This window comes from Topomyia yanbarensis, chromosome 2 (assembly GCF_030247195.1).
Source record: "Topomyia yanbarensis strain Yona2022 chromosome 2, ASM3024719v1, whole genome shotgun sequence".
NCBI lineage: Eukaryota > Metazoa > Arthropoda > Insecta > Diptera > Culicidae > Topomyia > Topomyia yanbarensis.
In genome coordinates this window covers 7171758-7186692 of record NC_080671.1, presented here as the reverse complement: position 1 = coordinate 7186692, position 14935 = coordinate 7171758, and the positions used below count along the sequence as shown (strand labels likewise).

The window sequence follows — 14935 nt, the reverse complement described above, 5'->3', positions numbered from 1 at the left end:
TCCAAAACCGGTTTTCACGAAAACCACACGAAAACCGGTTTTGACTGAAAACTAGTTTTCAGATAAGTGAAGAAATCGGCCGTAACAGAAGTTTGGATCACACAAAAAAGGTGAGATTTTATTTCACAGCACTTTAATTCCAATTTTCTTCTAGGCGATGTTCACTGTTCGACGGTCAAGAACTACTGAATTTTATTGCTCCGTTTCATAAACCAACTACCTAGGAAACAGCTGATCCGTACAGCACTGTACATGCGGAACAGCGGAAAATGAACCTAACAGCGTACTAGATTCCTACAGTGACACTTCGCTTATCTAATTCAACAACCGTCAATTATAAAAAAAAAATATTGAAAGAGTGCGTCTTACAGCGGATTTAATTTTTGAATCTCTGATTGTAAGGTTTACTGTAAAAACAAAAACATTTTTTTGCCGAATTGTTCTCGCATTTCGACAATCTAACTCTAAAGGCCTTCGTTCTAAAAAACAAGTCAACAAGTAAGATGGACAGTGTTGATTAATTCGATTGATTAATTTGCGTATGCAAATGAAGCTCTATCCGGTAAAAGACCAGCTTTCTGAAACCAGACTTGCAGTTGCCTGCGGGGTGTCCGTAATTGTAACTGTGAATTTCTTAGAACCTAGAAAAGGTAGTCGACGTTACGGCAGGCTGTGTGCAGGAAGATGAACGAAGTTGCTCAACTGGAGGAAGTCTGAAGAATGGCGGCTCAAGCTCAAGCAAACATCAAAACAGCCAGATTATTCTGTGACGGATATGTTGATTATGATGATTTAAATTAAATATTCAATGTTAGTTAAAGTGAACAACTAATTGATATTGCCAATGGTATATTTACTACATAAATTACAAGTTTTGCATAAGCAGTCATCGCTTGAAATGATTTTTAGTTCTCTTTCGCTCTTAATGTTGTTAACTCTAACCAAAACTACCTTTCCTTGACCTGATGTACAGTGTAAACTAACAGTTTTTCGTACGCAATAAAACTACAAATTACAAATTACAAATTATGACATCAGCAAAATCCTACCCTCAGTTCCTCTAGTGGTTTCGACAGACGGATAAGAAACAATTCATCTCCAGTGAGATTTTTCAAGCTTTTTCTTTCGTTTGATCTAAAAAACGTAACTGACTTCGAAGCGACTAAGTACAAACAAGGTCCCCGAGCTTCAAAATCAGATAACTTGAAGAAAAAGTGATGAACTTAAACTGTTCTAAGCACCCAGACGGCTATCATCGAACATTGCACCCATGTCTAACGGCACAAACTGCACCGGAGTTCAGCCTGTCTGGGACCGGCGATGGTGAAATTAAAATTTTAAATTGTCTGTTGCACCTTCGGGTCACCGTTGCAGATCATCACGTGCTTTCTGAACTTGACTATAAATTGACCGGTGCCAAATTACCGTCACTTAATCAATTAGTTACAATCGCACCGTGTCGTTGTGAACCAGGAAAATGCCTTCGCCCAAAATTCTACCGGTTGGCTCCGATGAGAGTATTGTGATATCGGGAATCTCCGGTCGGTTTCCGCAATCGGACAACTTGGGAGAGCTGGCGCGTAATCTGTACGAGAAGCGAGATTTAGTGGACGATTCGGAGGTACGGTTCAAGCACACGATGCCGGATGTACCGCGGCGCGCCGGTAAGATTAACAATTTGACCAAGTTTGATCGGGAGTTTTTCGGTTACGATCGACGGCAACGCGATACGATGGATCCGCAGCAGCGGATGTTGATCGAGCACACGTACGAAGCGATACTGGATGCCGGAGTGAATCCGGAGAGTTTGCGTGGTTCGCGAACGGGTGTTTTCAGCGGTTTGTGTTTCTCGGAGACCGAAGTACGGATGTACTATGTTTCGTGCCCACCGGATGGCCTAGGTGTGCTGGGGTGAGAATGAGTGATGGTGGATGGATGATAGACGGGTTCTAATTCGAATATTGATTTTAGGAGTGCAAAATCCCAGCTTGCGAATCGGGTGTCTTACACAATGGATTTCAGAGGACCTTCGATGGTGATGGACACGGCTTGCAGTAGTTCGATGTACGCACTGGATATTGCGTACAGGAGTATCAAAAATGGGGAGTGCGATGCTGCTATAGTGATGGGAAGTAACCTGACTCTGCATCCGTTTATTACGTACCAATTTGCGCTACTGGGAGTGTTGGCGAAGGACGGATATTGCAGACCGTTCGACAAAAAAGGTTCCGGTTATACGCGCGCAGAAGCTGCGTGTTCTGTATTTCTACAAAAAGCCAAAGACGCCAAGCGTGTCTACGGTCACCTGCTTCATTCGAAGACTAATTGCGATGGTTTCAAGTCCGAAGGGATCACCTATCCATCTGGGGTTGTACAGCAACAGTTGTTATCTGAATTCTACAGTGAAGTAGGTATCAACCCGATAAAAGTGAATTATGTTGAAGCCCACAGTACCGGTACGATGGTCGGAGATCCGGAGGAGTGCGATGCGTTGGATAAGGTTTATTGTACAGGACGAACCGGTCCATTGTTGGTGGGATCTGTGAAATCCAGCATTGGACACTCGGAGGCAGCCGCGGGAGTGTGTTCTATAGCAAAGTGCATTATTACCTTGGAGAACGGTTTGATTCCTCCCAATATTAATTTTGAAGAAAATAAACCATCCATTCTTTCGTTGGTCGAGGGACGATTGAAGGTGGTAGATGAAGTGACTCCGTTACCTGGTCCACTTGTTGGCATCAATTCGTTTGGTTTCGGTGGAGCAAATGCGCATGCTTTGTTGTTCAGAAATTCTAAAGAGAAGAAGCAGCTCGGTTTACCAGCGGACGAGCTTCCAAGGCTCGTGGTGTGGTCAGGAAGAACAAAGGAGGCCGTTGAAGTAATGCTTCGAGATATTGCGGAACGTCCCTTGGATAGTGAGTTTATTGCTCTACTGTACAACATTCAAAAGCAGGCGATACCTGGACATCGTTACCGTGGTTACGGCATTTATCGAAAGAACGGGGAAAAGCCAGCGATTTTGCATGAGTCGAACATTGCAAGAATTCAGCTGGAACCACTACCATTGGTGGCGATTTTCGGCGGAATCAATCGTCGATGGCGACTGGAGCTGGAGGAGTTGAGACAATTTACTCAAGTTGAGGCAACTTTGGCTAAGTGTCATGGAGTTTTTCAAACTTTAAAATTTGACATGTTTAAGAAACACACTGGTAAAGAACCCATTTTGAACAGTATGGTCGGAACGGTTGTGCTTCAGCTGGCTCTCGTCGATTTATTGAACTCGATTGGAGTAAAGTTTGATTTTTATGGGGGACACTCCGTGGGTCAATTTACCTGTGCTTATCTAGATCGTAATCTGAGTTTGGAACAGGTCATTCGAGTAGTTTTTTGGCATGGCCTGGTGTACACGGAGAGCAAGGCAGTAGGCGACTGCAGCATCTTCGTAAAAATAAATAATAAGCTAGATCAAGTTATTCTGAAGGGCATGGTTAAGAATGCCTCGTCTGGATTCGGTGTTATTGCTGCTTCTAATCAGACCGCGTTCGAACAAATTCGCCAGTTAAATTCTGCTGGTTATGTAGCGGAAGAGCTGGCCTTTACAATCCTTAGTTCTGAACCTCCAATAGAATCATCAATATCCAATAAACTGCGCCAGACCATGAATACTGTATTGTCACGTGCGGTTATTCCGACATCGAAATGGTTCAACGCTAGGCTATCACAACCATCGTCTATTTTTCATACACCGAAACTGCATAATTCAGTCTCCATTGTTAATCTTCTGGATCGGATTCCCAAGAACGCTCACATTTTGGAACTCGGTAGTTCCCAATCTTGCGAAAAGGTGCTGAATATATTAAATTACAAATCGAATTATCTTCCGCGAGGCCTGGACTCTTCAGACGCTGTTAACCGGTTGCTTAGCAGAATTGGGCGGTAAGACAATAGTTTTGAGATAAGTGTAACGACACGGCTTACTATGATTTCTTTCAGCTTACATCTCATCACGCAGAACCTTCAGATTGCCAAACTCTATCCGGCGGTTCAGTTTCCGGTTTCACGTGGAACGACCATGATTTCACCACTGCTTCGTTGGGATCACCGCGAGGATGCGCACGTTGTTCGCTACGGTTGGGACGAGACAAGCAAGTCCAATATTCTGGACTTTAAAATTACGCTGACCGATGAGGACTACAAATACATTGTAGGCCATAGCATCGACGGGCGCGTGCTGTTCCCGGCAACCGGTTATCTGCTGCTGGTTTGGGATCTATTGGCACATCTTTCCCACTGTGAACTGCTTCACTTTTCCATTGAGTTTGAGGACTTGCAGTTTCTACGGGCCACTACAATCGCCAAGGGTCAAACGGTTAATCTGATCGTATCGTATCAAGCTGCATCCGGATACTTCGAGGTATAACGTTCGAACGAATTGAGTACGGTTACCCTTAAACTTTTTTTTTTATTTTGTAGATATTGGAAGGAGTCACTGCAGTGGTGACAGGATATGCACGAAGTCACGATTCGTCTGCCAAGGAAGAAATTATTGAAGAGGTGTCTACGGCAACAATGATGCAGACTAGAGATTTCTACAAAGAACTTCGTCTGCGAGGTTATCACTATTCTGGATTGTTTAAATCGGTCCTGGAAACTAGGGTCGATGGATCCGAGGCTAAAATCGAGTGGAAAGGTAGCTGGGTAGCGTTGATGGACTGTATTCTACAGGTCGGAATTGTCGCTGTAGACACGCGTTCGTTGATGGTTCCAACGGCAATCGAAAAAGTTGTAATATGCCCGAAAGATCATCTACAGGCGCTGAAGAAAGATGATCAGGGGCGGGAATATTTAGACGTTAGATGCTGCACCAGAACCAACGTTTCAGTTTGTGGTGGGATTGTCATTTCGAATCCCCGAGTCAATATCATTGGACGAAGAAATCCTCCCGGTGTGCCGATACTGGAAACATATCAGTTCATTCCGTATAGGTCTGATGGCCCGGTTTCTTCCCTGGAAGCGATCAGGATGTGTGTTCAGTTGGCCTTGGAAAATGTACCGATGCTGTCTGTTGCGGTAACTGAAGTGCACAGTGATGGACTTCCAGTTTTGAGTCATCTATTCGGAGAAGCTATCGCTGATCTACCCTTGGTTCAGTCCAGCTTAACATTACTCACAGCAAAACCAATAGAAGTGAACAATGCTGTTCTTAAGAATGAGAAATTATCCGATCAAACAAACTCACTGTTTCTAATCTCGGACAACAAACTGACTGAAGCTAGTTTTCTAAAGGACGCTAAATCTTGCCTGGTAGATGTTGGATTTCTACTGATCCGAGAAGCTGCCAAGTTTGACACGAATGCTTTTCGGCCACCAAGTGAATTTAATCTTATTGCTACGTTTCGCATAGATCAGGAAGAAACATTCATTCTGCTTCAGTGCAACAGCCGTTCGTTGAGCGAAACTCCCGCAGCAATACAGGTACAGATGAAGGAATTCAGCTGGTTAACAGAACTGAAGAAAGCCGTCAAGTTTCGGCCGGTTATTTTGTACGCTCAAAACGATTCGATATCGGGTATCATCGGACTTGTCAATTGCATTCGGAAAGAACCAAAGCTTCAAAATGTTCGCTGTGTTTTCGTGGATGACTCTAACGCACCTCCGTTTGCATTGAATGATCCTTTCTACCAGAATCAGCTTAATTTGGGTTTGGCGGTGAACGTGTTCAAACATGGGAAATGGGGTAGTTACCGTCATGCGCTGTTGACAAATGCTAGGAAAACGGAATCCGTGACCAATCACTGCTATGCGAACGGTTTAGTGAAGGGTGACTTATCCTCGATGATGTGGTTTACAGGGCCCATGAATGAATGTTCTAGTGTGTCGAACAAAGTTCGTGTGGTTTATAGTGCGTTGAATTTCCGAGATGTAATGGTCGCGACGGGTAGATTGTCCTCGGATGTCCTCGCTTCTAAGCGATTGGATGAGGAATGTGAGTTGGGATGCGAGTTTGCAGGAGTTCTAGAGGACGGTAGGAGAGTGATGGGAATCACTTCTGGTGGAGGATTGGCTACGTTGGTCAACTGTGATCCCTTACTGACTTATCCGGTACCGGATGGGTGGACAATGGAGGAAGCCTGCACGATTCCCGTTGTTTATGGAACTGTTTGCATTGCTTTTTACATGTGCATCCAGATTCAGAAGGGTAAATCTGTTCTGATTCACGCCGGCAGTGGAGGTGTTGGACAGGCAGCGATACAGGTGGCACTTGCTGAAGGATTGAAGGTATTTACCACGGTTAGTACGGAGGAGAAGAAGCAGTTTTTACTGGAAAAATTTCCTGAGTTGAAGAGGGAAAACATCGGTAATTCCAGAGATACTTCATTCGAGCAGATGATTAAAATCAGAACCAATGGTAAGGGTGTCGACTACGTGCTGAATTCGCTAGCTGAGGAGAAACTGCAAGCTTCGATACGTTGTCTAGGGAAGGGGGGTCATTTCTTGGAAATTGGAAAATACGATATGGCCAGGAACTCCAAGATAGCAATGAGTGTGATGCAGAAAGGTCTAACATTCACGAGTGTTATGCTCGATCTGATGTTCAACGAGAGTCGAGACTATAAATTAGTAAGATCTTAATTTAAGTTCCGCTGTTCTATAAAAAAAACAACTAACATTATATCTTTCTAGGCTTACCATCAACGAATGATACGTTTCCTGGGTAGCGGTATAGTAAGACCATTGAACCGAACCGTCTTTGATGCGGTTGATGTAGAGCAGGCCATGCGTTTTCTGGCCAGTGGAAAACATATGGGGAAAATTTTGTTGAAGATACGAGAAAATGAAACCGATCTGGACACACTTCCGATTCAGTATGTTCCGAGAGTTTACTGTAACCCGGAGCAGGTACATGTCGTCATTGGAGGACTGGGTGGATTTGGGTTGGAGTTGGCCGATTGGTTGATTATCAGAGGCTGCCGCAGAGTAGTTTTAAGCTCAAGCAGAGGTATAACAAAATCCTACCAGGAATACAGAATCAAGTGAGTTGAATAGCTGACTAAACTAACATCACTATCTAAAATCGAATGCCTTTCCAGGATGTGGAGAAACTATGGAGTTCAAGTACTGGTGTGCACCGCAAATATCGCTACCCTGGACGGTTGCCGTATGTTGCTGCGGAAAGCTTCCGAACTCGGAACAGTGTCGGCTATATACAACCTAGCTGTTCAACTGCGTGACGCTATTCTAGATAATCAGACACCGGAGATGTACGGTGAGTGCTTTGCTCCCAAAGCGAATGCTACCGAATATTTGGATGTGGTTAGCCGGGAGCTGTGTCCGCAGTTGAAGCAGTTTGTAGTGTTCTCCAGTGTTTCCTGTGGTCGAGGAAATGCCGGCCAGAGTAACTACGGTATGGCGAATTCTATCATGGAGCGAATTATCGAACGAAGACATGCTCAGGGGTTACCGGCGAAGGCAATACAGTGGGGAGCGATCGGAGAGGTAGGATTAGTTGCCGACATGGCAGAAGATAGGGTGGACATGGAGATTGGTGGAACGCTGCAGCAGAGAATTTCTTCGTGTCTGCAAGAGCTAGATCGATTACTGACCTGTGAGGAACCGATCGTGGCAAGTATGGTGGTAGCGGAGAAACGGGTCGGAGGTGCTTCGAAGAACATCATCGAAGCAGTTATGAACATAATGAGCATTCGAGAGTTGAAGTCCGTTTCAATGGAGAGCACCTTGGCTGATATCGGAATGGATTCGTTGATGGCGGTGGAGATCAAGCAGGTTCTCGAGAGAGACTTTGAATTGGTGCTTTCTACCCAGGAGTTGCGAACGTTGACTTTTTTGAAGTTGTTGAAGTTGGATGAACAGAGGAAGCAGGATGAGTTGGACAAGGACAGTAAGGGAAAAGTTGAGGTTGTGGTTGGTGTGCAAATGTTGCTAAGAAATTTGGGCGATGAAACAAATAGCGATACGACGATTCTTCGTTTGCCATCCTCCGGTGTCCAAGACGAAGGTCGCCCAGTTCTAATAATTCCCGGTCTTGAGGGTGTGGCCGGTAATGTGTGGTATACGATCGCTGAGAAACTGAATACACCGGTCTTCATCCTACAGTTAATGAGTACCTTGGAATGCGATAGTATTCCGGACATGGTTGACTGTGTGATCGAGGAACTATGCGACGTGTTCAGTTTCCACGACAGTTATGCGATTGTAGGATATTCATTCGGTTCCTTGATAACAGTGGAGGTCGCCAAGCGTCTACGGGCTAGAGGAATGCACGGAAAACTTCTGCTGCTGGACGGAGCTCCGAAATTCATGAAACTTCTAGTCTTGCAGCAAATGGGAGATAATCCGGAAGAGTTCCAGAAGAAACTCATGTTTCTCATTATTTCATTTGTAATCCCGAATCAACCGGTTGAGAAAATACTCTCTATTATGCAGACACCTTCGTTCGACGAGGGAATCGATAAATTGATCGATTTGGCAAATGATCAACATGTGTACTCTCCCAACTATACTCGTAAGATGGCGAAGGCTTTGCTGCGGAGAATACGAATGACCGCTCAGTTGGATCTGGAAGAAGATCAACCGCTGAATTTGCCGATCACTTTAGTTCGGCCGACGGATGTTTCCTTTGCGGATATCGAAAGCGATTACGGACTGTCCAACTGTACGACGGGATCGATAACGTTGCACACCATCGAGGGAAGTCACATCACAATGTTGGAAAATCCTGCACTCGTGGAAATTATAAATAACTTTATACTGTAGCTGGGATCGAATGTTATATATTTTTCCTACGGCGCTGTGACACAGCGTCAATAAACGTTAGTAAAATGCAGGGCAGATTGTTCTAGTTGAACCTTATTTCCGAACAAATTATCCTATTGAAGAAGAGTGACTCGAACGCACGGCTCTGGTCGTTAATCAGTTGATGGTTTTGTATCGTGTGAGTAGCATGGCGTCTGTAAATCCGAGAGGAAGCTGGGCTTCTAAAACGGAGTTTATTTTGTCGTGCATGGGTTACGTAATCGGAATCGGGAATGTCTGGCGGTTTCCGTATCTTTGCTACAGAAGTGGCGGCGGAGCGGATTCCGTTGTTTTTTCTTGAAGTGTGTCTGGGACAATTTTCCGGGACGGGATGTGTGACAGTGTTTAACATAGTTCCCCTACTGAAGGGTGCGGGGCTGACAATTGTAGTGATCAACTTCATCTGGACTTCATACTATAACGTGATCATTACTTATCCGATCCTGTATTTGTGGAAATCGCTTAAGGCTCAGATCCCCTGGGAGAACTGTCAAAACCCGTTGAAGACGCGGAGCAGCAACACACCACGTTGCGTGTGTGATGTTTGTGCTGTAGGTCCCGTGTTTATTGGTTCAATAGACAAGAGATGTTTCGTGTTAGCTTGAAGTCGCATCAAACCATCGTTAGTGTACGGTACAGGCGGAAGAAGGCACTTCTGAGAATGATAGGAAAAATAATTGAGGCAGTTAAATCCATACATTGACGGTTTTTATAGAAGGTGTATACGAGGGACATACAGAGGAGATCGCGACTTGCCAGTGCATCTCGAACCGGGACATTTAGGTGATCTTCCTCGGTCCCGAAGGAAATCCAATAGTTGAGATCTGGCAGAACAGTAGTCGGCGCATGCCCAGACAATATGTTCGATATCGTGGTAACCGTCGCCACAAGCGCAGATACCGCTATTTGCGAGCGTCGGTGATGAGCGTCGAACGTGTAGTGATTGGACATGAGCTGAGACATCACACGAATGAAATCCCGACCCCCATCCATTCCTCTGAACCAAGGTTTCGTTGATACCTTCGGGATGATAGAATGTAGCCACCGTCCCAACTCTCTATTGCTCCAAGATGTCTGCCAACTTTCTAGTGTCCTCTAACGAGAGATATTGGAAAATTCATTGAAGCAGATTGGTCTTTCGTAGATGTCACCTTCTAAAGCGCTCGTTGAGTTTGAATCAGGAGGCGAGGTTTTGATTGAATATACCGAAGACAGTGGAGACTCATCGTATGAGTCGAGTGCATGGAACCCAAAGCAAACGAGAAATACACCTTTCATCTGGACCCTTATCCCACTCCCTTCTCAAACCATCGATTATGCTTGATACTCGACCGAAGTCGGCTCTCGGAAACTTTGAAGCCATTTCAGTATATATTTGAATGTGTATAAATTAATAAATTATATAGAAAATGTACAAAAAATAAGAAAGGTATATACAGCCTTATTTTAAAAAAAATGTTCACATACAACGACAACATCACACAAATATTCCTTGAAACCCTCAAATATTTCCGTATCCTCAATGGATTTTCTCCAAGTAATATGCCTGATGATATTTCTCCAAAAATAAACGGTCTCCAAAATATGTTTCATTACCCTAAATACTACATAAATTACAAATATGAACCTAGATTAAATATATACATAAGAAAGGTAATAAATAACGAAAACAATCATAACTTCAACAATATTCTCCAAATAATCTTCGAAAAATCCTGCAGTTGGGCGCCAATTTGTAGCCAGCCCTGGTCGATCCCTAGCAAGCGTGCAGTTTATGCGCCACTTCCCTTAGGAAGACTGCACGCCAAGGTTTGTTTGCCCGGATGAGACTCTTCTTAGGGCGAGTCCTGAAGAAGAGTCGCAAAAAAAAAAAATAATCAGGATCGGACCAAATAGGCTTATCAAAAGTTAGCCTGCAAAAGACGACCCTATTATCAGCCAGCAGTAATCATTCGAAACCTAATCACCCTCTGAGTAAAGACGCTGAATTACTGAATAAAGACTCGCCATCTTATCCCAATTAAATAAAATGGTTTGGCAACATTATTTTCTACAAACTAGCACCACTGTCACAGTGTTAACTTCAGTTGACTCTATACTACAGTTACCGCAGAGTTGCAACGTCGATAATTTTTTCATCATGAAGTGCTGTGTGAAGTTTTGTACCAATAAAACTACCGCCGGTTTTAAAAATATTGGTTTTTTTTCGCTTCCCGGTAACTACAACCTTCGTGCGGAATGGGTCCGATTCTGTGGTTTACCAGCTAAGAGAAGAGAAGACAATCGCGTAGCTAATTTGATCCAGTCCTAACCTCAATATTGAACCAGCTTCTGATTGGTCGTTTTGCAAGTCAAGAGCGTTCATTATATTTTCAAACGGGATGAAAAACAGTGTTGCTGAATCTATTCTGGCTACTTTTCATACACAGCAACATTTTGTGCAAATTGAATAGATATCCTGAATGACGATATAACTACGTGTATTGTTAAGAGAGACGCGAATAAAAACAAAATTCAATTTTTAAATGAAGCTAGTATTGTGACTTCTTGGTTGATGGCCGATATTCGAGGTACATTTATTTGCAGCAATTGTGAAAAGCATACAAAAGGAATCTGGCAACGATGAACGCTTGTTGTCTTTAGAATTACGGCAGGGCCTAGTACAGAAAATTAAGAAGAGCAAGAAGCCTGTTGTCGTCTCTCCTCTTAGGTTTACCAGAAAATTACAACATTGCAGATAGCTGCAATGGTTGAAGCAACTTTTAGAACGAACCGTAATGATAAACGTTATATGTTTTATCTTGCCTTAGAGATTCGATTCAGAAATTTATTCAAAATATTTTAATTCACTATCACAATACTTTCCAAAATTCCTTCTTCAGATTGCAGCATTTGACAAGTCTTCTGCTCGATTGGAATGACATTGACAGGTCTCGTGCTCGATTGGAATGACACTGACAGATAAATGGTAAACAAACGATTGACGTGTCGAGTCTTTATCCAGAGGAATTCAGCGTCGTTACCTCAGAGAATTCGCCATACCTATAACTTCCCCATAGAAAATTTGACAGTTCATAAATTTCCCAGTCGACCGACGAAATCGGGTGCTTCGGGGTCGACCGATTAATTAACCGACTAAGTTGGGTTTCGTCAGTAAACAATTTTCGTAACCATATTAATCGCCAGATTTAATCTGTTTAAATCTGGTTCCAGTTTCAAATGATCAACTAGTCGATCGATTTAATTGGTTGAAATAGACCGATTTCAACAGATTTCGTCGGCTGTCGCGTCGGCAGACGCCCATATTAAACCCGAGGTTAAACCCACATAAGAGTCGGTGCAACAATCGACCGATTAATTGGTCGATCGTACCGACGCAAGCCGATTTAGTCGGTGGGAAAATCGGGAGGATTTTCTATGGAGTTATCATCACAGGCAATGTAGCCACTCACCACCAGGTGGCACAAACATGCTGAAAATGAAGCTTTCACCCCACATCAAATTCCGCCAAGCGGAAGACAGTGAAACGAGATGAAAACTATAGACTTATCCAACTGCGTTGGTATTGTGCCGTTTTGACGTTTGAATCGGGAGGAAAACAAATCGTTTACACGCCTTAGACTCGCTTGTGAGTTCCCAATCCCTAAGTCCGACCCTTATTTTGACTAGCAAATCCTCTCTCAATACCACCGAAGGTACTCACAGTCCCATTCCAGCAAGAGCGGTATTTGTTCACAGCGGGTTAGGGTATCAGTCGCCTAGGACAATCCACGGGTGAAGCGACCAAATAACGGCTGCTGAGTGGAAACACATTCCTTGTCAAAGTTCGGGTGATTTCGTTAATTCTCCGAATCAGACTCACTGATCGCGCTTTAGTACGCTCAGCCAAGTTACTGAACCTTCTTTCTGTCCGTGAATTTCAACGAAGTAGGAAGTGCGCGACGGTTGTAAATTTAATATAGGTTAGGTTTTTTAGGCAAATGTGATGTACGGTGTTACTAATGTTAATTCTAATTGTAGCTAAATTGGAGTCTAGGAGTAAAATAATGCAGTGTTCTGCATACGGTGTTAAAATAGTAAAATTGTTGGGTTAGTGTTAAAATATGTACAGTTGTTGATTGAAATTAATATTTAGTTAAAATTTCTATTCTAAAACCACACAATTTGTTAAAAGCTACTTAACTACTTAGCGATAAGAAGGTAATTGATGAAAATTATATAAAATTCTGCTAAAGGCTAATGTGGCATAATTGCTAATACCGTTGGTTAGGTTCCCAGTGGACCTTTATATCTTGGGGTTAGGACCACGTTCGCATGCCATTCTATTTACAGCGAATATAACCCAAGAAGCTTCCTGACATCGTCCTCTACCACTGCGAATTAGATTCAACTCGGACAGAAAATTCACGGCTCTCAGGACGGTACAAATACGAGAGCATCGGCGCGTGGAATTTGACCCATCCCCATGTGGTTAATTTCACCTCAGCGAGGCTACAGCAACCCGCCTGCTGAACGTTTCGCATCACCGTCGCTGTGATTACACTAGGGAAACCCAACTTGAATGAAGTCCCACTACGGTACGCCAAGATTCAGCACGAGCATCAATCGCCACGAGCAGTTGACATTCGTCCGGGAACCCTCTCCGGAGAGCAGCATAGAACGCCAACATAAATCAAAGAAAAACTAAGTGACGTCCCTACAATAAGAAATGATAGATGTAGTAGATAGGAATAAACCCATTATCATGTTAACAAAGTGCACCTGGAGTTAGTTACGGTAGAGTTGGTCATTATTGGCAACGTACATTCCAAGTTTTGATATTCGGTTTCGAACTCTAAAGGAGTTATCAGCCCTCGTCGTTGTTTGTCTGACAGAGTTTTGGTTCAGTGCAGGGCTTGTGAGCAACTTACAGTGAGAGTTTCCACTTTGCCCGCCTAAACTTGAGTTGCAACATCGGTGCTGTGTTGGTTGATCCCTCCCGCACAATGAATGAGTACCCTCTAGCGTATATGCGACTGCTACCAATTCCTCCACCCAATCATAATTTCACCACCCTGAGCAAGTCTAGGGGCTACACCGGTGCGAAACCGGGTATCTAAATATAATATTATTGTTTAGCGTAGTCATAATAGATACGCATTTAGTTACGCACTAGTGCGGATAATCTAAGGAGACATATAGGGGAACTGTGCCCAAGACAGACACGTCAAGGTTAACCCTTTATAAGGCAGTGGCAACCACATTGCCACCTTTTCGTTTCGTTCATAACGCAGGAATATGAGGTGAGAAGTCTTTCAATCTTATTAAATCTACTTGTTAGGAGTCTGGCAACTCTTCTTATTACTTTTTATTTAGATACAGTGAAAAGTTTCAGATTGGTGAAGAGTTTTTTGAAAAAAATACGGCGATTTCCTTTTGCACAATAAAATTAGCTCGATTTTGAAAAAAATACTCTAGACCCTATAAGTTGGTGATGCAAATTTGTAAAAACAACTATTTTTTATCCGAAAACTTATGAATGAAAAAATTACGAAGAAAAAAATAAAATGAATGAATGAACGTCTGTAATCTGTGGTCTCATTTTTCAACTTATCCTCAGAATCCAGTGGTTATTTACTGTTAATCAGGTAATAACCAGTAACCCAGCTTCATTTCTTTCTGAATTTCTGATCCAGCTCGATCTTCATATTCGCACCAATCTCGTTGGAAATACATCAAACGTTAGAAAGACTGACGTTTTCTGACGAGCGGTAGCAAGTACATATATTTTCAAAATAGTTTTTATTACGAAATAAATGTAAATATATTCTAAACTAAGTGAAAGAACCGTGTTTCTATTAATATAACATTCATACCAAACTCTGGGCCTTATAAAGGGTTAAATAACAAATTCGACTCATCAATTGATGCATTGCTCGCCAATTGCACGCAACCCGTAATTTGAGATCATATTCCATCAATATAGTAACTTATACTAATAAAATTTAAAACAGAAAGATGTTTTAAATGGTTGTGAAAAAGAGGCACAAAATCGGCATTTCAAAACTGGAATGGGAAAGACGGACACCTGGCATGGGTAATATGGACATAGGACAAGGGGAGAGTGAGACGCTTTTTTTTT

General features: G+C 43.0%; 1 protein-coding gene and 1 long non-coding RNA gene across 2 annotated transcripts; both read left to right on the top strand.

Moving 5' to 3' along the window:
- The first annotated feature begins 350 nt into the window (after nt 1-350).
- Nucleotides 351-8845, top strand: LOC131681528 (fatty acid synthase-like). Its single transcript, XM_058962346.1, has 6 exons — nt 351-1911; nt 1972-3936; nt 3994-4414; nt 4474-6621; nt 6685-7034; nt 7092-8845. The coding sequence occupies exons 1-6, from the start codon at nt 1478-1480 to the stop codon at nt 8773-8775; spliced, it is 7002 nt and encodes a 2333-aa protein (XP_058818329.1). The 5' UTR covers nt 351-1477; the 3' UTR covers nt 8776-8845.
- A 3830-nt stretch (nt 8846-12675) lies between these two features.
- LOC131684541 (uncharacterized) lies at nt 12676-14095 on the top strand. Its single transcript, XR_009304662.1, has 3 exons — nt 12676-12776; nt 12835-13014; nt 13085-14095. It is a non-coding gene; the product is annotated as an uncharacterized LOC131684541 (long non-coding RNA).
- The last annotated feature ends 840 nt before the right edge of the window (nt 14096-14935 follow it).